This window comes from Mirounga angustirostris, unplaced genomic scaffold (assembly GCF_029215605.1).
Source record: "Mirounga angustirostris isolate CCGP_5_RB_7025 unplaced genomic scaffold, mMirAng1.0.hap1 SCAF_9, whole genome shotgun sequence".
Lineage (NCBI taxonomy): Eukaryota > Metazoa > Chordata > Mammalia > Carnivora > Phocidae > Mirounga > Mirounga angustirostris.
Genome location: NW_026991717.1, coordinates 63299751 through 63325741, shown reverse-complemented (window position 1 = coordinate 63325741; position 25991 = coordinate 63299751). Strand labels below are relative to the sequence as shown.

The window sequence follows — 25991 nt, the reverse complement described above, 5'->3', positions numbered from 1 at the left end:
AAATGTATTATGCTGAAAGGCAACATAAACTGAGAGAGTCATTACCCAGAAACAGGCTGGCCAGGAAATCCGTGACAAGAATGGAGACCAGAGCTCCCACTCAGGCATTTCAGCTAGAAAGGAATTCATCAACAGTTCCACATCCCTGGGGAAAAGGAAATTATATCAGCACATGCTATATCCTTAATGAAGCTGACAATTCTTACTCTCTTTTGCATGCCTTTCTCTATAGTCACAGAAATCTAGGACACAGTGTGATCCAGCAGGCATAAAACCACACCATAAAGAACAATTCCTTAAGAAAAGCAAAGGTTATTTGCTTCATTTAATTTTAAATATTTCACATATTTTATATTTGCTCTACACACATTTACAGAATACCTATTATGTACAAAGGATTAAGGCTTATCTCTGAAACACATACATTAAGATCATTTTGCACAAAAGGTTTCAAATCTATTAGCACTTCAATCTCCACCTTTCACCATCCCTTCTCGTATCTGCAAGTGTCATAGCAACGACACATCTGGTGGCAAATTGCATTTGTTGCCTGAGAGATCATGACCACAGCTATGGGAAATATTTTAAAATTTTATTAAAAATTTCGGACTTATTTCAAGTCCTGAGCGTCTAGTTTGACTCACCAGCTAATAATCCATCAAATCCTCAGTATTTGCATCTTGTCAGGCAGCTCTTCATCTCTATTCCGTTACTGTGAAGTAACCCCCATTAGTTTATAGTGATTTGTAGAAGGCCACTCTCTAAGCCAACATGTAACCCTCTCTTGTCACTCTGCTCCCAAGGTCAGGACAATGCAAGATGTCAAAGTTCTGAATTGTCATCTGAAAACCTTACCATTCACACTGTCTCTGCAGATCACATTAGTGAAATATTCTCATCAGATAAAACTTATCATTTTTATTTTACTGCTTCATTCCCATGAAACTTTGTCAATGAATATTGTATAGGTCAGCTAGGCTAATTCACACAATGATAAACTAATTAAAAATATTGTTCCCTCTTCATTTACAGAGTGATGATTAAGTTTTCCCTTTTTAAAAAATAAGATTTATGGGTGGCTCAGTCAGTTAAGCTTCCGACTCTTGATCTCAGCTCAGTCTTATCTCAGGGTTGTGGGTTAGCACCCCACGTGGGCTCCATGCTGGGTGAGCAGCCTACTTAAAAATAAGTAAATAGGTGTCTGGGTGGCTCAGTTGGTCAAGCAACTGCCTTCAGCTCGGGTCATGATCCTGGGGTCCCTGGAATCAAGTCCCACATCGGGCTCCTTGCTCAGTGGGGAGCCTGCTTCTCCCTCTCCCTCTCCCTCTCCCTCTGCCTCTGCCTGTCACTCCCCCACTTGTGCTGTAAAAATATAAATAAATAAATAAATAAATAAATAAATAAGATTTTACCAAGTGACTTTGTATCCTTAAAATCCTTCAGTGCAACTGACCATCATCATGTCAAAATAACATCTCCTTCCAGTAATTCTACAGTTATAGCTGCAGCTTAAAGAGGGAAAGCACCAGTACCCCTCATTTCAATTATTCTTGAATCATACAAGTAATAAATATAGAGATATTGTTTCTTTTTTTTTTAAGATTTTATTTATTTATTTGACAGAGACACAGCGAGAGAGGGAAAAGAAGCAGGGGGAGTGGGAGAGGGAGAAGCAGGCCTCCCATGGAGCAGGGAGCCCGATGTGGGGCTCGATCCCAGGACCCTGGGATCATGGCCTGAGCCGAAGGCAGACGCCCAACGACTGAGCCACCCAAGCGCCCCTGAGATACTAAGTTTCTGAGTGTGAAAGGAATTGAGAGAAATTAGCCAGGCTAATAAGGCAGGGAAGAGTTTTTATGGACAAAGGAATAATAAAAGCTAAGGCAAGAAGACTGGAAATAGAATGTACCCTGGGAACCACAAGTAGGCTGGAATTCCTGGAGTGTAAGATGAGTGAGCTGAAGAGGGAAACAGGAGCCAGGTTGCAGAATGTCACTGGAAGGAGCCAGAAGGAAAGGGGAGCTAGGAAAGGGATAGAAAGAGGAGAGTGACATGATCAGAGTTGTTGATTGAGGAGTAATCAGCAGAGGATAAAATGGAAGAATGAAATTTAAGACTATTCTCCCAAGAAGCCTGTGAACCGAAGAAGGAAGAAAGGCAATACAGGGCAAGAAATGCAAAAGAAGGAGGCCAAGGAGCCATTGGGAGCAAGAGACACTGAAGATAAAGGAATGAGGAAGGTAACTGTTAGAGGATACAGATGCTGATGAGACCTCCACCAGAGACCTCCTTCCTGCTCTAGAGGAGCACTAAAATCTAGAACTCTTATCTAGAACACCAAGTCTTCTAGTCAATGTGAACAGCCTGAGGACCAATAGCATCTAGTAGTTTGTTAAAAATGCAGAACCTGGGGGGCACCTGGGTGGCTCAGTCATTAAGCGTCTGCCTTCGGCTCAGGTCATGGTCCCAGGGTCCTGGGATCGAGCCCTGCATCGGGCTCCCTGCTCGGCGGGAAGCCTGGTTCTCCCTCTCCCACTCCCCCTGCTTGTGTTCCCTCTCTTGCTGTGTCTCTCTGTCAAATAAATAAATAAAATCTTAAAAAAAAAAAAAGCAGAACCTGGGATGCCTGGGTGGCTTAGTCAGTTAGGTGGCTGCTTTCGGCTCAGGTCATCCCAGGGTCCTGGGATCAAGTCCCACATCAGGTTCCGTGCTCAGCAAGGAGCCTGCTTCTCCCTCTGCCTGCCGCTACCCCTGCTTGTGTGCTCTCTCTCACAAATAAATAAAATCTTAAAAAAAAAGAAAAAAGAAATGTGGAATCTTAGGCCCCATCCCTGACCTCCTGAATCAGAACCTGCATTGTAACAAGAACCCCATCAGATTTACTTATACATTGAAGTGTGAGAAGCACTATTCTGGACCAACTCTGGAGAACTTTAAGGAATTATGTAGAATAGGAAAGGAACCAGAACTAGAGACACAGAAAAGAGGAAGAAGGAAAATACAGCAAAATTCATATTGGTCAACCTGACACTAGAATTAATTATTGACAGGAAGGCCAGAGGTAATCACTAGGAGCCAGCACAGATGAACTAAGAATAAATCATGTCAGATTCTCCTTATTTTCTTATATCAGTAAGCCTAGGAGATGTAGTAGACATAGTATATCTGACTTTCAGTAAAACATCCGATGTCTCCAAATGTTTTTGGAAACAAGATAAAGAAACAATGACCTGGGTGAGGGTTCTAGTTAATAATTTAACAATTATTCCAAAAGGGTTTTGACTAGTAAATTAACCTCAATTACCAGATCACTAGTAACAAGATCTCCAACCTTCTTCTCTTCCTGTACCACTCAATACTCTTTTTGAGAATTTAGATGGAAATACAAAAGATAAATAGTTAATATCACAGAAAGCAGTAATGTTATATGGCATAATCAGGATCCTTCCCCCCCAAAAAATTAACAGATTGATACAAAGAAGTAAAACATTTTAGTTAAATTTAGATGAATTAAAATGATAAAATGGAAGTACTAATCTGGGCTCCTAAATTGAATCAAACAAGGATGATGAAAAAGAATCGTAACAGCAATACATGAAATAAAAGCTTGGGAGTTTTAGTAGATGCTAAATTCAATATGAGTCAATATACTGACGTTAACATGATGAGGTCAATAGGGTTATCTGTGAGTTCAGCTCAACCTCTGTCCCTAACTCCTCGACCACACAAGACTCATGTCAAGATTAAAAAGGGGCAGCAGAGATTTAAACTACATTTTGCATTCTATAACTTGAGATAGTACATGATGATCCCATAGTCAAAATTAAAGATGTCTGATATTAACAATAAGAAGGCCTAATAAGCACACCAAATTGGTTTGGAATGTACTTTTAAAGCTGCCCACCTGCTCCCTTGTTGTTCATATTCTAACAAGAGATTTGCGTGCTAAAGCAATCACATTCTCCCCAAAGCCAAGTAGCCCTTAACTGGTCTTTCTGATCACTCACTTGCCCTCTCTGTTCTCCTTTGTGCCAAGCTAAAAATGACACTTAACTATACTATGTGGGTTCCCTATCTACACTGCTTATGGCTCTTTAGATAAAGACTTAGTTTCCTAGTTTGAGACTGTTGCTGCATATATACTGGGTATTTGGAGGACACACTTAGGCTTAAACCATCTCAGGGACACTGGTTAAGTCCAGACTGGTGGCAGATGGGTGGAATTTCAAGGCCTTAATTATTGAGGTATCAGGAATTCCTAGAAGAAGGTGGAGCACAGCACGGCCAAAAAGACTGAAGGCAAAAGGAGCCCAAGAAACTAGGGGTGATATATGACAAGTCCCTGTGAGATGGTGCATATTGTCTAAATTTTTAATTTCAAGCTCAATGAAAATTTTGAAAAAATGTTTTAAATTCTGCATAGAGGGGCGCCTGGGTGGCTCAGTCATTAGGCGTCTGCCTTCAGCTCAGGCCATGATCCCAGGGTCCTGGGATAGAGCCCTGCATCGGGCTCCTTGCTCAGCGGGGAGCCTGCTTCTCCCTCTGCCTCTGCCTGCCTCTCCCCCTGCTTGTGCTCTGTCAAATAAATAAAATCTTTTTAAAAAATAGTAATTTAGTTATTACCTATAGGATATATATTGAGATGGAGACAGTGGGCAGGGGAAGAATTAGGAAGTCAGATTTCTCAATTCATAAAACTTTGAGGTAAGTTTCTTTAAGTCAGATTTGAGAAGAGGTTTGGTCTATTCATAATTATTTTTTTCCATATTACCTTCAGACCTTAAGCAACACTACCTATTAAAAGATGGGTAGAAATGGTACCAATAACCCCCAAATTAAATTCCTACTTCCACCCCATCCCAACAACTCTCTTTGCAAGAATAGTCTGAAGGTAATGCTATTACTCCACTAAGAGTAGGGGGGAAATCTAATGACCCCAAGCACTTACCTTAAAAAACTAGTCTTCCCCCTTCCATCCTCCTGATATCTACCCTCACTGCTTGACTCCCAGGGCTATAACCTGGGAGTGTACATGATGACCACCTGTCACCTCCACAGACTAAGAAGTCGGCCAGGCCATCCCTTAGATCAGTGTGAAAGTGTGAAGCATCTTCATCAAAATCACAGTAAGTGTTCGTTAAAAATATAGACTCTGGGGCGTGTGGGTGGCTCAGTCGGTTAAGTGTCTGCCTTCGGCTCAGGTCATGATGCAGACTGAGCCCTGTGCTGGGCTCCCTGCTCGGTGGGAAGCCTGCTTCTCCCTCTCCCACTCCCCCTGCTTGTATTCCCTCTCGCTGTCTATCAAAATAAATAAAATCTTAAAGACATATATATATGACTCCAAGACTCCATGTCAAACCCACCAAAAGGAAAGTTCTGATGATCGAACTCATCAGGAATCTGCATTTGTAACAAGTGATTTTTATGCACACTAGGTTTAAGAATCTCTGCCTGCCAGGGCACCTGGTGGCTCAGTCAGTTAAGCATCCAACTCTTGATTTCAGCTCAGGTCATGATTTCTGGGTCCTGAGACTGAGCACCACGTTGGACTCTGCACATCTGCTTCTCCCTCTCTCTCCCACCTGGCACTCTCGCATGCACTCTCTCTTTCAAATAAATAAATAAAATCTTCAAAAAAAAAAAAAAAAAAGAATCTCTGCCTCACAGTAACAATCACAAAGAGGCAAAGTGATTCACCAACAGTAAACCCACCACTCAACAGCAGGGCCAGGCTAGAATCCACCCTTCCTAAGCACCTGGTGTGATCCTCACCAGCTAGAGTCCAATGACTCGTTACTAACAAGAAAAAATGTGGTGCTCTTTAAAGAATCTTTAAAGTCCCATGTACTCTTTTTTTTTTTAATTCTTTTTTTTTAAGATTTTGTTTATTTATTTGACAGAGAGAGACACAGCAAGAGAGGGAACACAAGCAGGGAGAGTGGGAGAGGGAGAAACAGGCTTCCTGCTGGGCAGGGAGCCCGATGCGAGGCCCAATCCCAGGACCCTGGGATCATGACCCGAGCCGAAGGCAGACGCTTAACCGACTGAGCCACCCAGGCGCCCCTGTTTTTTTTTTTTTTAAGTCCCATGTAATCTTAACAATAACAGTATCCCTGAGAGAAACAGGCAGTTAACTCTCTAGTCCCTAATCCAGACCTTCACATAGGTTTCATTTTAAGGCTTCTGGTAATTTGTAGACTCATTGCTGCTAAAGATTTGCAGCCTTGGGAGAAGGCCACAGAAACAACAGGACAAATACAAAAGGTGCTATTCTCATCAATCAATGAGAAGGTCTGAAAACCAAAATTTGATTATTTTGTCTCAGCTTGAGCCTTGCTTGAACTCTGTGTTCCTGGAAATTAAATTCACACTTCGGTAGACTTCAGAGAATTATTCTTTCCTTTCCAGTTAGCAGCCGTTGGAAGTGTTTCTTGTCCTAAGAAACTGCACAGGAAGCCCCAACAAAATGTAGCTGTTAATTAAAGGTGCAAATGAGCACACACAGGGATGCCCAGGGAACCAGGTAGTAAATATCTCATACCCTCTAACACAACGCAGAGGTATCCTCAAACATTCTTGCTCAGAAAACAAAAAATCACTCTTAATACAAGGCACTCCTTCAATTACTTTATTCGGAACAAGTAATAAATTACTTTATTTGGAATTTTGTTTGGAGAAGGCACAATGATATGAAATTACCTCAATCAATGTTACTTTGGGCTTCTATAAATGTCATCTGATAGAGTAAGTGAAAAAGAAGGCAACAGTATCATTCTTCATTCCTGCCCTAAAGAAACCAGAAGGGTTACTTGTCACTTCGGGTGAAATTTCAGCAGCACCTGGGTGGCTCAGTCGCTAAGTACCTGTCTTCAGCTCAGGTCATGATCCCAGGGTCCTGGGATCAAGGCCCGTGTTGGGCTCCTTGCTCAGTGGAAGCCTGCCTCTTTTTTTTTTTTAAAGATTTTATTTATTTATTTGAGACAGAGAGAATGAGAGAGAGAGGGAGAGAGAACACATGAGAGGGGGGAGGGTCAGAGGGAGAAGCAGACTCTCCGCTGAGCAGGGAGCCCGATGCGGGACTCAATCCCGGGACTCCAGGATCATGACCTGAGCCGAAGGCAGTCGCTTAACCAACTGAGCCACCCAGGCGCCCGGAAGCCTGCCTCTCGCTCTGACTTCCGCTCTCCCTTCTTGTGTGTGCTCTCCCTGTCTGACAAAATCTTTAAAAAACAAACAAGCACAGTGTCTTGTTCACAGGGCTTAGAAGTAATGGTGAGGGACCCTGAAAAATTGGATAAGGTAGCTCCAAAATGTTTCCAACAAAAAAAGAGTTGCAGAGGTCAAAGAGGTATGTGGAAAATTTGAACAAAACTGCTTCATAAATTTTAAGTAGGAAAAAAGTATTTTTATTTTTATTTTTATTTTTTTTATTTTTTTAAAGATTTTATTTATTTATTTTAGAGACAGAGCACAAGAGCGGGGAGCGGGAGAGGGAGAAGCAGACTCCCTGCTGAGCAGGGAGCCCGATGCGGGACTCGATCCTGGGACTCCAGGATCATGACCTGAGCCTAAGGCAGTTGCTTAACCAACGGAGCCACCCAGGCGCCCCGGAAAAAAGTATTTTTAAATGAACATACTATTTAGGCATTGGAATTGGAAAATTTTACCAAGGCATCAAGATACAATAAATACCAAAGTGTCAGATCAAGATGCATATTTTTCGGGTACCTTGGTGGCTCAGGCAGTGAAGCATCTGCCTTCAGCTTAAGTTGTGATCCCAGGGTTCTGGGATCGAGTCCCACACATCGGGCTCCTTGCTCCATGGGGAGCCTGCTTCTCCCTCTGCCTCTCTCTGCTTCTCATGAATAAGTAAGTATTTTTTTTAAATGTGTATTTTTCAAAGTTATGGTTAAATACTTAGAACACCTGAACCCCTACTCACCTGGAGGAGACACAGGAAGACAGAGCTGTGGGTGGGCAACAAGTCCTACCCACCCAGAAGAGAAAGGAGGGGGTGCCCATCTCTCCCCAAGCCCAGTAAGGGGATTTCAAAAAGTAAGGGAGGGAGTTTCAACAAGCCCATGCAGACAGCTTGATGAGGGCCGCAATTGGGGAGAGCCGGTTGAGGATCAATTGGGGTTTACAGTGAAGTAAACTGGATCCTCTTTGAGAAACAAAGGGCCAGAGATGGGCTGATGAGTGGCTCAAAGAGGCTACAGGGAGAAGCCTGCACTCCCAGAATTCATCAGGGCCAAGGATGTGTGTGTTCCCTTGTACTACGTATGGTTCAACGAGTGAGAGCAATGGCATGGGGTCACGTTGAGACTTGTCCAAGAGGGTCACCTTCAGGGGCAAAAGAGCCCTCAACAGAGAGAAGCTAGAGGTCCAGCAGCATTCAAAGGACTGAGGACAGAGTATGCTACCAACCAAGAAAATGGGAGGGCATCACCACCATCAAGGGACAGGTGACAGTCCAGAGAGTATGAAACCACTTACACCAGGATCAGTCTTTATGGCCTTTTCTGTCCCTCCATCCCTGCACCACAAAACCTCATCTCAGCACCAATCCTGGAGGGCCAAGGTTGGCCAGAAGCTCAAGATGTGGAAGGAAGCCAACCATACTCTCTTCCCCAACTTCAAGCTTCTCCTAAGCAATGGACCTAGACTGGGGATCGTGGGGAGGGGAGAATTTTTCATTTTCTATTAAGTTTAGAGCTTTGCCTCTTTCATCAGACTGCACATCTTATGTACTAAACTGGAAGTGTTTTGTGACTTAAGAATAATCAGAAATGTCATGGAGTTGCCCATACTTTGATTGAAGAAGGTCACACAAAGAGAATTAAAATAAAAAGGAACAAACCATGGATACAGGAATGAAATCTCCAGGGAAGTATACTGGATGAAAAAGAAAAAAAAAAAAAAAAAAAATCCCCAGGGTTACATACTGTATTATTTTTGCATTTATGTAAAGCTCTTGAAATGACAAAATTATAGAAATGGAGATCAGATTTGTGGTTGCCAAGAGTTAAGAAGAGGGTAGGAGCTGGAGGAAAGTGGATGTGGTTATGAAAAAGTAACAGGAAGATCCTTGCAGGGGCGCCTGGGTGGCTCAGTTGGTTAAGCATCTGCCTTCGGGCTCAGGTCATGATCCCAGGGTCCTGGGATGGAGTCCCGCATCGGGCTCCTTGCTCAGCGGGGAGTCTGCCTCTCCCTCTCCCTCTGCCCCTCCCCCCTGCTCGTGCTTTCTCTAATAAATAAAATCTTAAAAAAAAAAAAAATCATCCTTACAGGGACGTGTCTTGGTTATATCAATATCCTGGTTAGGATACTGTACCCACCATACACACATACCTCCCCCCCGTACTACTGGGGGAAATCGGGTAAAGGGTATGCAACATTGCCTGTGTTATCTTCTAAAACTACACATGGATCTACAATTATCTCAAAATAAAAAATTTTTAAAAAGGTGCAGAGGGGGGCGCCTGGGTGGCTCAGATGGTTAAGCGTCTGCCTTCGGCTCAGGTCATGATCCCAGGGTCCTGGGATCGGGTCCCGCATCGGGCTCTCTGCTTCTTGGGAGCCTGCTTCTCCCTCTGCCTCTCTCTCTCTGTCTCTCATGAATAAATAAATAAAAATCTTAAAAAAAAAAAAAAAAAAAAAAAAAAAAGGTGCAGAGGGGCGCCCGAGTCGGTTGAGTGTCTGAGTCTTGGTTTCAGCTCAGGTCACAATCTCAGGGTCGTGGGATCAAGCCCCAGGTCAGGTTCCACACTGAGTGTGGAGTCTGCCTCAGATTCTCTTTCCCTCTGCTCCTCCCCTGTACGTGTGTACTCGCTCTCTCGCTCTCAAATGAACAAAATCTTTAAATGAATAAATAAAAATAAAAAGGTGCTGAAAGCTATGTAAGTGGATGGCACAAGCGATGACCAGCCTATACTGCACTGACTCACATTCTGTCAGCTGAAGATGCTCTTTTGTCAAACTCACTGCATACAGTTGTGCAAAAATCAGGGTTTTCAACCTATTTGTTCGTTGCCTTTGTGTAGTAGTTTACAGGGTTGCCATAAGAAAGAACCACAAACAGGACGGCTTAAAACAGAAATTTAATGTCTCGCAGTTATGAGAGCTAGAATTCTGAAATGAAGGTGCTGGCAGGGCCGAGAGTGCTCCCTCTGACACGCATAGGGGGATCCTTCCTTGCTTCTTCCCCCACTTCTAGTGGCCCTTTAGCGTCCCTTAGCTTTGCAGCCTTGTAATCCCAATCTGGGTCTTCATCACACAGTGTTCCCCTTACAAGGACCCACCCTACTCCAGTATGACCTCATCTTAAGTAATTACATCTACAACCACCCCTTCTCCAAATATGGTCACATTCTGAGGTACTAGAGGATTAAGACGTTTACACTTTTACGTATCTTCTTTCCCTTTTTTTTTTTTATGGGGAGAGGCACACAATTGAACCCCTAACACCTGGCTAGAGTGAAAATGTTCTGTTTGTTGTTTCCAGACTTATTCAACATTCCCATTCCTACCACTGAGCTCCCCAGACAGATAGGAGGAAGGCGTATTTCCTAACAGTTGCTAGAACTCACAGGCACCACTGACCTCACACACTGAAGAGCCATCTGCCTCACAGGCACCACTGACCTCACACACTGAAGAGCCATCTGTCTCCGTATAAGCACGCAAAATAGTGCCTCTCAGCCACTCTCCCACAGGCAGGGTCATGCCTCCAGCTGCTTCAAGCGATCCTTTGACTTTGTCTAGAATCCAAAAGCTTTTAAAAGCTAGAGTGAGGGGCGCCTGGGTGGCTCAGTCGTTAAGCGTCTGCCTTCGGCTCAGGTCATGGTCCCAGGGTCCTGGGATCGAGCCCCGCATCGGGCTCCCTGCTCCGCGGGAAGCCTGCTTCTCCCTCTCCCACTCCCGCTGCTTGTGTTCCCTCTCTCGCTGTGTCTCTCTCTGTCAAATAAACAAATAAAATCTTTTAAAAAATAAATGAATAATAAAAGCTAGAGTGACATCCCCACACACATAACGCTGCCTGGTTCAAAATGCTGCCTGTCTTATTTCATAGACTCACTCTTAAATCAGGCTGTAACACCTGTCCCTGCAGATTTTCTGTCAAGAGACCTGCTGTCCCTCCAAATACCTGGCTTTTCTGAGCACCCTCCAGGCCCCTGGATATGACTATGTGTGTCTGAGTCCTAGCTGTGGACGAAATTCATGCTCCTTTCCAGAAAGCTCCTAAGCTTCATGCAAGTCAAGATAGTGCCTATTTAATTATTTGTTCCATTTAATTGTCCCTAAGCATTTCATTCAATTAACTAATCAATATTTACTGAGCACCAACTACACGCCAAGCACTGTTCCAGATGCTGGGGACACCGCAGTGAATGAAACAGTCTCTGTCCTCATGGCTCTGCATCCTAATGGAGGGATAGGACACCAAACAAACAAGAAAATCCCTGGGGTTATAACTACCACAGAAAAATAAGCAGGATGGTGTGATAAAAGTGGAGGGGAGACTACTTTAGGGAAGCTGTCTTGGAGGTGACATTTGGGTTGCAGTCTGAAGTATGAACACACGCCAGCCACAGAAAACACCTAGGGAAGAACACTCTGCATCAGCAAGAACAAAGACAATGGCCTTCAGGGGTGTAGGTTATCTCTGCTCTGCTCCTCTCCACCTTTTGGCACTTGTTTCGACCGTCTTTTTACTATCTATGGAGTTCAACACGGCCCATGTGAGTCTGGCCCAGATTCTTCCTTGCACTTGGATGCCTGGACCTCATGTTAGGGAAGCTCCCACTCTCCACTCCACACCCTGGGCTTGGATCAGCTGCAGACACGCATTTCACCCCCACAGGATTCTGCTTCCACAGTCTGAGAGCCGGACACTGGCCATGGTGAATGTGAAGCAGAAAACAAAGAACAGTTCATCCCCTCAACCATGTATCTGCCAGAGGTCCAGGACTTGGCCCACACCCTGCAAGCGACCGGTGAGGGTTGTTTCCCAGGACTCACCCACAGCCTTGCCCACTGACCCCCCCCAGAAACCCTTACAAACAACTCAGTAAAGTGGAAGCCAGTTTATGACCCAACGACATGAGCTCATCATCTCCTGAGCAGCTACATCTAACTTTGCCAACATCTCCCTCTTCTAACACAGCTACGGTTTTTCTGGCTACTAAGTTTTTGTATCAATTAACAACCAATTGTGCAAGCAACCATTGATTTCTTTTTTAAAAAAGATGTTTCCCTGAGAGAGAAAAAAAATTGGAGGCTAAACGCTGATGTGGGATAGTTGCCAGAGTACTTCCTGGTCCAGTAAAATCTCTGGGCTTCTGCCTCTGCACACGCATGGGCCTCCGACACCCCATGGCTTTCAGCCTCCTTTCCACTCCCGGGCCTGAATACAGCCTTCCATTGCGGACCTCTTGCACTACCAGACCTAGGGTCCTGCTCCTGCTCAATTCCGGGGGCTCGGAGTTTCAGTCACTCCTCTTTCCTGGGCATCAGACTTCCATTGCATCAGGTCCTGCCTGGCTGTGAAGCTGCTAATGAGCAAGTCACTATCCCTCTGAATTTTTACCCAAATGATGGATATGCATGGTGAGAAAAATACTATCTATACACACACACATCAGGGTATTTTTGTTGTGTGTGACAGGAACCTAAGTCATACAAGTTTAAGTGGAAAAGAGACTTTGCATTTTTTCTTTTGTTGTAATTGGAAAATACAGGCTCAGCACTTCCAGGGACTTACACAATAACATCAGGATGGTTTCTCTCTCTTGCTCTCCTCCTCCTCCTCCTCCCCCTCTTTTCTCTCACCCTCACTCCCTCCTGAGAAGACAGTTCCTGGCTTCCTTTATCCCTGCTTAAGCAGCCCCTTTGGAAAAGGCAGGCTTTTCTACCAGCATCTCTAATGTCAAGTACTTTGACCAAGTTTGGATCCCACAACATCCCTGAACTAATTACTGAGGACAGGGAAATAGGATCCTGGGACCAGCAAGGCCTGGATCATGTGCCCACCACTCTTTCCCAGGGTGGAAGTGGGGCTCTGTTGAGCACTGTGAGGGACAGTCACATTAAGGAATCACATGAAGTATAAGGCAGCAGATACTAGTTTGATTCACTAAACAGTTATTCCATAATCTTTCAACCAGCTGCTACCCTCTGCTCTAAAGGCTGGAAAGCTAAAAATACTTTTCAGACAGCCTTGCAGTTGTGGTGCAGGCTTATGATCTATATTCTGTCCAGAAGATGTTCCCAAGAAAACTAGACATGATTTATGTGAGGTGGTGGCTAGGTACAGTCATCGGATTCTTGTAAATGCAAAAAAAAAAAAAAAAAAAAAGACATGTCCTTTGGTTCTAGATCTGGGCCACCTGTGCCCTAGGGTTCTAGAGTCTAATTCCTCACACACTGGTAGTGTATGACAGACAACAGCTTCATGATTTCTGCTAGAACCAGGGGTATGACTGTGCATATTTCTTGAGTGTCCCTGGTTCCCAGACTCTCCGATAAATTCTGAAAGTAATCCAATATCCTGTAATAAATGTCCTTCTTCATAAACTGGCTACTTCGGTATAGAAGTAAAACACCTGACCCTGCTGCATTATGCAAAACTGTGCCCATTACGTTCCACCATGAGAAAGCAACACTTGCTCCCTGAGCCCCATTTCCTCCCCAAAAATAAAAACACTGAAAGACTCAGGATCTGGGCACCGGGGTGGCTCATGACTTTCAGCTCGGGTCATGATCCCAGGTCCTGGGATTGAGTCCCCATCAGGCTCCTTGCTGAGCAGGGAGTCTGCCTTTCCCTCTGTTCATGCTCTCTCATGCTCTCTCTCTCCAATGAATAAATAAAAAAAAATCTTTAAAAAAAAAGACTCAGGCTCCACTGTCTAGTTCCGGTCCACAAAATAAATGAAATCTTGAGACTTTCCTGTGACTCCTAATAAAAACAACTTTACTAATTTGCAACTTTATTGGCTTTTGCAATGCTGGTATCTGAAGGCATGACACAATCTTTGAGGTTGTAACACTCATGAGACAACTGCTTTTTCTTCCCCACAACGAACATGGTTAACTGTAAATACGGTAATCTTGTGGTTGCCTTCAAGTATCTGTTGTACATTTTTTTTTATATTTTTTTTATTTTTTTATTTGAGAGAGAGCAAGCACGAGAGAGAGGGGGGAGGGTCAGAGGGAGAAGCAGACTCCCTGAGCAGGGAGCCCCATGTAAGACTTGATCCCAGGATTCTAGGATCATGACCTGAGCTGAAGGCAGACATTTGACAGAGCCACCCAAGGCGCCCTCTGTTGTACATTTCAATTGGCAAAATCAGTCCTTCTAAAGCCTGAACTCCTGGGGCGCCTGGATGGCTCAGTCGGTTGAGCATCTGCCTTCGGGTCATGATCCCAGGGTCCTGGGATCGAGCCCCACATCAGGCTCCCTGCTCAGCGGGAAGCCTGCTTCTCCCTCTCCCACTCCCCCTGCTTGTGTTCCCTCTCTTGCTGTGTCTCTCTTTGTCAAATAAATAAAATCTTTAAAAAAAAAAATTAAAAAGAATAAATAAAACCTGAACTCCTTTGCAATTCATCTTTGCAAGTAAAATGTTTTTCTTTACTGAATGCTTCAGTAACTGTGTCTTTTGACAACAGGCGCTGTTGTTTGCAACTAAAATCCCTGATGAATACTGGAAGGGAGGCTCACTGGTAGGTGTGCACGTCTTATAGAGAGGGAGGGCAGTGCTTTAGAGTAAAGGAGTATGTTGAGAAGAAACAAACAAGAAAAACAGAAAATGCCCCTACGTTATTTCATAAAGTTATTACGATTGAATGGAACAATGTGGTAGTTATACACCATAAAATCCAATGTAAACGTAAGGTAAAAGGAATATTCTTGACTGGTAGTTACCACACTGGCAGGTTAAGTCAAGGGTACGTGCACTGCCCAGGAAGCACCCATCTCCCATTAGCAAAACCTTCGTTTGTCCCCAGTGAGTTTCCTGAACTGCCCACATGCAGTCTTCCTAGATGAGGTGACCATTATTTGTAAATCAACACTGCATATAAAGTCATGTGTCCAGGCAGTAGGCACTGAATAAGCGCTACTGGCAAAAACTTCATGATCACAGGCCAGCAACAGGCAGCACCAAGAGGACACAGACAGGAGGGAAGTTTAAACTGGACACCCAATTCAGGGTCGCCACCAGCTCTGGAAGATATGGGGGAGAATGGAATGAGAGCCATCAGAGGAGAGTCAAATGCACTTGAACATTTTATTTTTATACAAACATGACAAAATGTAAACATCTGTTATTTCTGAGTTGTGGGTTTATGATAATTTGTTAACATTTTTTTGTATTTTTAAAAACCCTCAAAAGAAAAAAAGTCAGGTAGCCAGAGAGGCTGTTATAGGTTTCATGCTCTGCCTCTACCTCTACCTCTGTAATTTTGCCCCTCAGGGGAAACTTTCATCAGAAATAATTAGGGGCGCCTGGCTGCCTCAGTCGATTAAGCGGCTGCCTTCGGCTCAGGTCATGATGTCAGGGTCCTGGGATCCATCCCAGCATCCGGCTCCCTGATCGGCGGGAAGCCTGCTTCTTCCTCTCCCACTCCCCCTGCTTGTGTTCCCTCTCTCGCTGTGTCTCTGTCAAGTAAATAAATAAATCTTAGGGGCGCCTGGGTGGCTCAGTTGGTTGGGCGACTGCCTTCAGCTCAGGTCATGATCCTGGAGTCCTGGGATCGAGTCCCGCATCGGGCTCCCTGCTCAGCGGGGAGTCTGCTTCTCCCTCTCCCGCTCCCCCCTCTCGTGCTCACACTCTCTCTCTCTCTCTCTCAAATAAATAAATAAAATCTTTAAAAAATAAATAAATAAATAAATAAATCTTAAAAAAAAAGAATTAAAGGAAAAAAACTGAATTCCAAAACTTTTAGTAAAACATTGTTAGAAGTTTATTTAAAGCACTAAGCTGCCTAGACATTTGTGGCTTAACATGGAAGTTTTTCAGAGTATCTCAGATTTGGTGAAGCAAGATTTCACTGTTGGCCAGAAAAAAACATTTCCCAGAACTCTTCAGAATCAAGTGTGGCCACTAATCAATATTGTTTGAGTCCGGGTTGCCTGGCTGGCTCAGCTGGTAAAGCGTGCAACTCTTAATTTCAGGGTTGTGGGTTCAGGCTGCACGTTGGGTGTGGAGATTACTTAAAAATAAAATCCTGGGGTGCCTGGGTGGCTCACTAGGGTAAGCATCTGCCTTCCACTCAGGGCATGATACCAGGGTCCTGGGATCCAGCCCCATGTGCGGCTCCTTGCTCAGCAGGGAACCTGCTTCTCCCTCTCCCTCTGCCTGCCACTCCCCCTGCTTGTGCACTCTCTCTCTCTCTCTCTGTCAAAGACACAAATAAAATCTTAAAAAAAGAAAAGAATGTAAAAAAGAAAAGAAAAAGAAAACAATGGGCTGACTTTAAATCTGTCTTCTTGCCCCAGTGGGCTCATTGCTGTTGGAACATCTGTAAAGGTGAAACTTGTAAATATTTCTGGAGTTAGTTTTTTTAGGTGACAGGAATTCCTGTTAGAAGTAACATTAATGTCGCAGAGTTACAATAAAGCCAGATAATTAACACCCCAGAAATTACAAATGACTGAGCCTTAACAGAGACAAGGTGTATTAGCACACCTGAAAAGGGACTAATTTCTACTCTAAGTGGAAGAAATCTAAGAAACCCAGAAAAAAGCAATTACCTGATTGTACTGCAAGTAAGTCTCTATTAATACATTAGATAGGTGATTCATCTCCATGCCTCTGGGGAAAGTCTGTTTCCAGATTGTTTTTAAAGCACATAAAGTAAATTACCAGTGGGGATAAAGATTCATTTTCCTTTTATTTATTCCTTGTCAAAGGTTTATGAAAATCCTTCAATGGAACAATGGTGTCAAAAGTTTTCCCAGATCAACAAGAGTGCCAAGACAATTCAATGGGGAAAGAAAAGTATTTTCAACAAATGATGCTGAGACACTTGTATATCCACAGGTAAAATAATTTAGGCCCCTAGTTCACACTATGTACAAAAATTAACATACCTGGATCAAAGACCTAACTGTAAGAGCTAAAATTATAAATCTCTCAGATGAAAACATAAGAATGTTATTTTTATGATCTTGAATTAGGCAATGGTTTCTCAGATAGGATACCAAAAGCACAAGCAACAACAAAAAATTTTAGATAAATCAGACTTCATCAAAATTTAAAACCTTTGTGGTTTTAAAAAGGACACCAATAATAAAATGAAAAGACAATCCACAGAATGGGAGCACATTTTTGCCAATCACGTATCAATAAGAATCTGGTGTTTAGGGCACCTGGGTGGCTCAGTTGGTTAAGCGACTGCCTTCGGCTCAGGTCATGATCCTGGAGTCCCTGGATCGAGTCCCGCATCGGGCTCCCTGCTCGGCAAGGAGCCTGCTTCTCCCTCTGACCCTCGCCCCTCTCATGTGCTCTCTCTCTCTCTCATTCTCTCTGGCTCAAATAAATAAATAAAATCTTTAAAAAAAAAAGAATCTGGTGTTCAGAATATATTAAGAATGCTTACAACTTGGGGCGCCTGGGTGGCTCAGTCCATTAAGCTTCTGCCTTTGGCTCAGGTCATAATCCCAGGATCCTGGGATCAAGCCCAGCATGAGGCTCCTTGCTCAGCTGGGGGACCGCCTTCTCCCTCTTCTCCCTCTTCTCCCTCTTCTCCCTCTTCTCCCTCTGCCCCCTCTCCCTGCTCATGCTCTCTCTCAAAATCTTTTTAAAAAATGCAAATCAGGGGCGCCTGGGTGGTCAGTCAGTTAAGCATCCGACTCTTGATTTCAACTCAGGTCATGATCTCATGGGCCATGAGATGCAGCCCCATGTCAGGCTCTATGTTCAGTTGGGAGTCTGCTTCTCTCTCTCTCTCTCTCTCTCTCTCCCTCTCTGCCCCTCCCCCAGTTCATGCTCTCTCTCAAATATAAATATATTTTTTTTAAAAAATGCAAATCAAAACCATAATGAGATACCATTTAATACCCACTAGCGTGGCTGTAACAACAACAAAAAAAAAACAGTAACAAATATTGGCAGAGATGTGGAGAAATTAGAACCTTTGTACACTGCTGGTGGGAATGTAAAATGATGCAGGCATTTTGGAAAGCAGTCTGGCAATTCTTAAAAGAATAAACTTAGAGTTACCTTATGACCCAGAAATTTCACTCTTGCTATATACCCAAGAAAATTAAAAACATTATGTCCACACAAAAACTACACAAATGCTCAGAGTAGCATTACTTTTTTTTTTTTTTGAAACTAGAACCCATGAAAGGGATGTTTATTTGCCACAGAACTTTTTTTTTTGCATGTATTTTTTTATTCTTATGTTAATCCCCATACATTACATCATTAGTTTTATTTTATTTTTTTTTTTAAAGATTTTATTTTATTTGACAGAGAAGACACAGTGAGAGAGGGAACACAAACGGGGAGTGGGAGAGGGAGAAGCAGACTCCCCGCCGAGCAGGGAGCCCGATGCGGGACTCGATCCAGGGACTCCAGGATCATGACCTGAGCCGAAGGCAGTCGCTTAACCAACTGAGCCACCCAGGTGCCCTTACATCATTAGTTTTAGATGAAGTGTTCCATGATTCATTGTTTGTGCATAACACCCAGTGCTCCATGCAGAACGTGCCCTCCTCAATACCCATCACCAGGCTAACCCATCCTCCCACCCCCCTCCCCTCCAGAACCCTGTTTGTTTTTCAGAGTCCATCGTCTTTCATGGTTTGTCTACCCCTCCGATTTCCCCCGCTTCATTCTTCCCCTCCCGAGTAGCATTACTCTTAATTGCCAAAAAGTGAAAACAACTCAAAATGTCCTTCAACTGATGAATGCATGAAGAAAAGGTAATATACCCATAAAATGGGAGTATTATTCCATAATAGAAAGGAATAAAAAATATGCTACAACACAGATGAACCTTGGAAACATTATGCTACATGGAAGAAGCCATTTACAAAGAACCACATATTGTATGACTCCATACATATGAAATGTCCAGAACAAATCCACTGACACAAAAAGTAGATTAGTAGTTGCCTAGGGCTCAGGGTATTGAGGGGAAATGGAAAGCTACTAATGGGTACTTGGTTTCTTTTTGGGATGATAAAAAAAAGTTCTGGAATTCCATACTGGTAATCATTGCTTAGCTGTGAATATACTTAAAACCACTGAATTATATACTATATAATTGGGCGAATTGTGTAGTACAGGAATTTTATTTATCTCAATAAAGCTACTATTTCAAGTTTTCACACAATATAATTTCCTGAAGGAATTAAGAAGTGGAAGGATATACACTGAAGACCTAGTAATGAAAAGAATAGTATTAACAAAAGTGTTTCATTCAGAAGGAAGTCAAATTTATTTTCTACACCTAACATACTACATTATAAAAGAATGGGGGAATGCATGTATCACATGGAAATCAACAATGTGAGAGAATCTGAGTCAATACAATAGGAGTCCACCTACATAGGCTGTAACTATTGACCTCACTATTTCAAACTTCTTAGGTCAATCGAAGACATCACATTCTTGATTTAGTCTACTTAGGTTTCCAGGCATACCTAAAAAGCAGGTAAAATAAGGCTGATGATATTACATTATTATTGGCTATAATTATGGTTAACTAAAAGTCATCCTATATAATTATGACTCATAAGCACAAACTAATATTAACACTGTTTCTACCAAACATTTAACTAACGGGACGCCTGGGTGGCTCAGTCAGTTAAGCTTCTGCCTTTGGCTTAGGTCATGATTAGGGTCCTGGGATCCAGCCCCATGTCAGTCTCTTGGTTCAGCAGGGAGCCTGCTTCTCCCTCTCCCACCGGCTCGTGCTGTCTTACGCACACTCTAATAAATAAAATCTTTAAAAAAAATCATGAGCAAAAATGGTGTTTATCCAATCATCTGTCAGATCAATTCAGTAAGACAGTTCCCCATATGAATACTTCAATAACCACCTCAAGAATCAGGCCACAGACAAGATGGACCTTTACTTAGGGTCATCAATTTCATACTATAGACCATTGGTGAGGAAAGATATATAATTTGTTGGCTATTGTCCACAATGCTCATTTTCTTTAAATAAGAGCAAGTTCATTTACAAAAACCTCCTAAATGCCTCCTTCAATGGTAACAGGCACAGATGACAGGCAATTTATGTAGGGGGCGGGGGGAGCCTAGAGGTAACAGGCTTCATAACAGCCACTGACCTTTGTCAAGTGAAAGCACCAGAGAGGGGACTAGCTTTCCATGCACTTGCATTGTGAATCCCAAAGGACTGGGAAAAAGGGAGAGAAGATCAACTCTGAGGAGTTAGATCCAAAGCACTTATGGGAAATGGTGATTCCAAATCTTTTCTGAGTCTTCGATTTTACACTGTTCACTATTAAAAGTGTTGTGTGCCATATATTTACCAAAGGGAAATCTAACTCCTTCAGGGCACCTGGGTAGCTCAGTTGGTTAAGCATCCGCCTTGAGCTCAGGATATGGCCCAGGGTCCTGGGATGGAGCCCTGAATCTGGCTCCCTGCTCAGCGGGAAGCCTGCTTCTCCCTCTACCTCTGCCTGCTGCTTCCCCTGTTTGTGCTCTGTGTTAAAAAAAAAAAAAAATCTTAAAAAAAATAAAAATATAAATTTGACTCTTTCAAGACCTAAAGCATATCTTCAGATATCCCAAGATGTTACATAAAGAAGGCTGAGAAGGGCGCCTGGGTGGCTCAGTCAGTTGAGGGTCTGCCTTTGGCTTGGGTCATGGTCCTGGGGTCCTAGAATAGAGCCCCCTCAGTGTTGGGCTTCCTGCTCAGCAGGGAGTCTGCTTCTCCCTCTCACTCTCCCTCTGTGCTTTCTCAAATAAGTAAAACCTTTAAAAAAATTTTTTTAAAAAAGGCTGAGAAACACTAGTTTACACAAAGCATCAAAAGGCATTATTTGAAGAGTATTATATAAATTCAAGAGTTCATTCTGAAAGCAATTAATGTTCCCTATGGCTAGAATATTATAGTTATCCCAAGTTGACTTTTTTCCTCATACAGGGCACTAAGTTTCCAAAAGACTGTAAAACCACAATAGTATAAAGGAATTATTTTCACCTAACAGTGGGCCTTTGAAAATTCTAATGAAAAAAATCTATTTAGGCAATCTAGGAAGTATATCTGAGTTTGTTTAAAGGGGAAAAAATAAAAACTCATTTGTCTATATTTGCAGATAGGAGAAACAAGTAGATTAAATCAGCATCACATGCTATTCTAGATACTATTCTATTCTCCACTTAACTTTTCCGCCTTAAAGATTCTTCCATAATAAATGTTTTTCTTTCATTCCTAATCTGTGAGTTTTCTGGGGCGGGGGGGGGGGGGGGGCTTTCATGAAACTATGCTTCCCAAGTTTACTTGCCTTGCAACTGACTCTACTTGGCTTTGCAATTTAAGCTCTGAGCCTCAGCTGGCATCACCAGGAGGATTCAATTACACAGATATGTTTATACAGGTGAAATCCTCAAAAACAATCAAGAATACCAGTAAGTAAGTACACAAGGCTGTTATGATTCAGCTAAAATTTTAAGGACACCTGAAATGCCTTTCCTTTTGAAGACTTTATTTGAGGAGTGGAGAGGAGCATAAGAAGAGAGACAAGCCAACTCCGCACTGAGTGCAGAACTCGAGGTGCAGCTCGAGCCCAGGACCCTGAGGTCATGACCTGAGCAGAAATCAGAAGTCAGACCCTTAACTGACAGCCACCCAGGCACCCCATGCTGTCTTTCCTTTTGCCCAAGTTCTCTGACTTTAGATTTCATGGAATTTAACCATATTTATACTTTTTCTGAAAAGAAAAAAGAGCAAATGGAATTCTCTCTTAGGAGGGCCAAGTAACATGGAAGGGAGAAAATAATGTCCTCCTTCACCAAGCCAGGCATAACTAACAATCAAGAGGAAAATCAGTCTCCTCTTTGGAGAAAGCCACAAAAACAGTTCTTGCCTGTCAATTAAACCGCTGTGGGGAAAAAGTTGAAGTAAGGGCAGACGGGCGCCTGGGTGGCTCACTCGTTAAGCGTCTTCTTTTGGCTCAGGTCATGGTCCCAGGGTCCTAGGATCAAGTCCCACATTGGGAATCCCACCTCAGCAGGGAGTCTGCTTCTCAATCTACGCTTCCCCCTGTTCATGCTCTCTCTCTCGAATAAATAAAATTTTTAAAAATTAAATAAAAATTTTTAAAAAGGCGGCTCTATAACCACCAACACGGGGCTTTGACTCACCACCCTGATACCAAGACCTGAGCTGAGATCAAGAGTTAGATACTTAACCGACTGAGCCACCTGGACACCTCTACCTAGCAATTCTTGAATCCAATGTAATTTACAAAAGAGATGGTACACTGGAAACAGAACTAACATTAAGTGTGCACTATTTGCTATGCCCTTTACATACATGCTCTATTTTCTGTTTCAATAGTACTCAAAATTTTGGAGTCAAACTCTGGGAAAATTTCTCCCATCATCATCTTTCTTCATTGTTAGAGTTCCCAATGGGGAAAACAAAACAAATATATATATATGTAAAACCCTGCAGAAATAAAAATGCAGCCACTTCTACTCTCCCCAATAATCTACACTTTAAGTAAATGTGACAACACTAGAATTTAACTCCTAATAATCTACAATTCATTGTGCATGGTACCTAGTAGGTGTCCAGTGTTTGTTGTTAAATGAATACAAATATTTGATACACAAGCATTTTGTTAATGTGCATTTATCATTCTACTCATTAAAAACACATCTTAACACACACACACAGCCACACTGATATCTACTCCTGAAAATGCCCTCATAACAAGAAGTGGAAAATCAGTATGATACAGTGGAACAGGATGATGACAATTAGAGAAATTATGAAGGGAAATTCCAAACACTAAATGTTTCCAGTCTTTCTGATGTCACTTATATTGATTTCCATGGAAATTGACAGGTGTCTGCAAAAAATCTATTCCTACTTCAAAACTTTAGGACTGCTCTTGACCACAATATCACACATAATCACATCTTTTTACATCCATTTAAATGCCTTATCAGAAAATTTACATTTGGGGCGCCTGGGTGGCTCAGTTGGTTAAGCGATTGCCTTCGGCTCAGGTCATGATCCTGGAGTCCGGGGATCGAGTCCCGCATCGGGCTCCCTGCTCAGCGGGGAACCTGCTTCTCTCTCTGACCCTCCCCCCTCTCATGTGCTCTCTCTCTCTCTCTCATTCTCTGTCTCAAATAAATAAAATCTTTAAAAAAAAAAAAAGAAAATTTACATTTGAAGGGAAGTCACTTATCTACAAGTAATATGCAATATGTTCAACTAACCTCAACAGAAATGAATATTGCTATCACTTATCATTTAAAGAGTACCTATCAGAAATACAGGTAATTCTCATGCTAGTGGACAAACGTTTTTACTAACCACTCATTTCAGTTCGTTGAACAAGTATGCCTAAATCTGCATATTTTGTACTTCAGACAAAATATAGGTAGAGAAATGTACTGGGATTTGTTTTGTTTAGGGTTATCAGAAGGCATCATAGAGTTTAACTCCACGGAATTGTTTACCAGCAAGCAGGTCGGTGTTCCGAAGAAGAAAGCCATAGAACATATGCAAAATAAGTCTCTTTCAAAATAATTTTTTATATAGGGAATAGACGGGAGTGCAAAACACATCAGTCATCAGTAACAAAAAAGAATCTTTGTCCCTCGCTATTTGTAAACAGGAGCTCGGGCCAGCGCTCCGACCAGGCACCCAGGAGGTGAGGAATGATTGTTGGGCAGGGTTTTGCCCATCACGAAGCGTTCCGCAAGGGCTGCCCGGGAGGCGGACCTCCTCCTGTACCAGGCACGGTCCTCGGACCGAGACAAAGCCCTACGAGAACTCTTCTGCTTCCAGCTTGGGGGCTGGAGTCAACCGTCCCTGCTTAACTTCCCTGCAGTTATCCCCGCATTCTTAAACCCCACTATCTCCACTTTGCCAGGCACCCCGAATCCACCGCGGCTCCGGCGGCCCCCGATCCCGTGGCCCCTCCGAGCCTGTGCGCTCCGGGAAGCGCCCCCGGGCGGCGCCCCCGTAGGCGGCTTACCGAGCAGCGAGCCTATGAAGATGACGACCTGCACGGTGGTGGTGAACTGGCGGTACAGCTGAGCCTCGCCGAACTCCCCGAGCGCGCTGCGGTTGGCGCTCCCAGCCTCCGCGCCCGACGCGTTGCGCGGCTCGCTGGCGTTTCGGGAGATCCAGCTGCCGTTGTGCCCCATGTCGAGGAAGGGGTTCCGGCTCCACTCGTCGCCCGCCCACCTCGGAGCCCCGCCTGGGTCGCTCCTGCCCCGGGTGCGGTGGAACACGCGGGCGCCTGGTGGAGTCCTGGAGAACCCGGGGCAGCCGCGGGTCCCCTCACCTCTCCACATCGCCAGCCCCGGCGCCTGGGAGGCGGGGAGGGAGGAGGGCGAGGCTGCGCCCCAAGCCGGTTCCCTCCTGGGTCCCCGTCAGCAGCCACATGGAGGCGGCACGGTCAGAGCCGGCCGAGCTGCGTCCGTCCCTCCTCCCGGGTAGTCAGCGCGGCCAAGCCCACTCGGCAGAGATGGAAACACAGGAGGCATCTGATAGTCAAGGAGGTGCTCCCCGCTCCCGCCGCCCTCTTCAACCTCTGCTCCTTCCACCCCCCGAGGGCCGGGCCATCCCTCTCGAGTCCCCTCCGGCCGACGGGCTTGACCCCTCTCCTCAGGAGGACGAGAACATTTGGCTGATCAATCCTGCTGGCTCTGAGTGGCTGGATGGCGATGGGAAACCTGTGAAATGCCCAAGCCAAGTGACCGGAGCTCCGAGGGGACCCGGAGTCCCGACGGCACCTACGGTCTGGGCGGAATGCCCTGAATCTCCCAACAGCCTCGCCCTCACGCGCCCGGCCGTCCCCCAGGACGCCGGCGCGGTCTCCTCTGGCCCAGCCCCTAGTCCGGGACTCCAACCTCCCGCCTCGGTGTCAGCGGCAAGAGACACCGTTCTGGAGCCCCTTTGCCTCTGCACGGCCTAGCGCCCCCTTTCCCGGCCCTGCTCCCGCCTTTGCTGCGGGGAGAGACGCTCGCGGACGCGCCGGGACAAGGGAGGACGCCCCTACAGGAGCAGGACACCATCTGCGCACCGCCGGACTACCCGCGCGCTCCAGGAGCAAGGGAAGGGAGCAGGCGAAGGGAGCGCTGCCGGAGGAGGGGGTGGGGGGCGGCGGTCACGTGATGCGCGCGGCTCCGCCCTCCACGCCGAGGGGGCCGAGGGGATGGCGCCATGTTGGCCCTTCCGAGCGCGACTGCCAAGGCTGGAGCGTGGGAGGCGCGGGGGTCCTGATTTGGCTGCAGTGGATGCGTTCGAAGCGCTTCCCCGGCTTCGCCTTATTTACTCCTGTGGTTACTGCCCCTTATCTCTTCAGCAGGGGCTGCGTGAGAGGCTTATAATTACACTACAGTGTCACCTGGGCAGGTATCCCAGTTTTGGGCCCCTCAGTGACGCCTTGGGTGTAGCCGAAGATGAAAGGCAAAATTTAGGAATACCGTGCACGGTTTCCTGGACCTTCTTACTGAGCCTCATTTCTAAAAGGTACACAGTACGGCCCAAGTCTGGTGCAATCCGAAGAATGAATACTTGGGGAGGGAGCAACTTCCTGCCAGCTGATGCAAAAAGTTGAGAAGCTGGGATAACCAAGTGAACAAGAAACAGTAAAGAGTAGCTGAGTAGTAAAAGGAACGTGTACTGCATCCAGAGAAAGGATCTGGAGAAAAGGAGAAATGAGAGGAAAAGACAACTAAAGATGTGCTGTTTTGAAGTTTTGGAAATTGGTTTCTTTTTAATTAGTGAAGGAGTTGGTAGAGGGCTTTAACATACTGACT

The 25991-nt window shown here is 44.5% G+C and overlaps 1 protein-coding gene across 2 annotated transcripts in view; it reads right to left on the bottom strand.

Moving 5' to 3' along the window:
* GPR176 (G protein-coupled receptor 176) overlaps window positions 1-24371 on the bottom strand; it is a 109211-nt gene extending 84840 nt beyond the window's left edge. For both annotated transcript variants that reach the window (XM_045901921.2, XM_045901920.2), the window contains exon 1: window positions 24200-24371. In XM_045901921.2, coding sequence (XP_045757877.1) covers window positions 24200-24371 — 172 coding nt within the window. The remainder of the gene's footprint in view (window positions 1-24199) is intronic.
* Between the last annotated feature and the right edge of the window lie 1620 nt (window positions 24372-25991).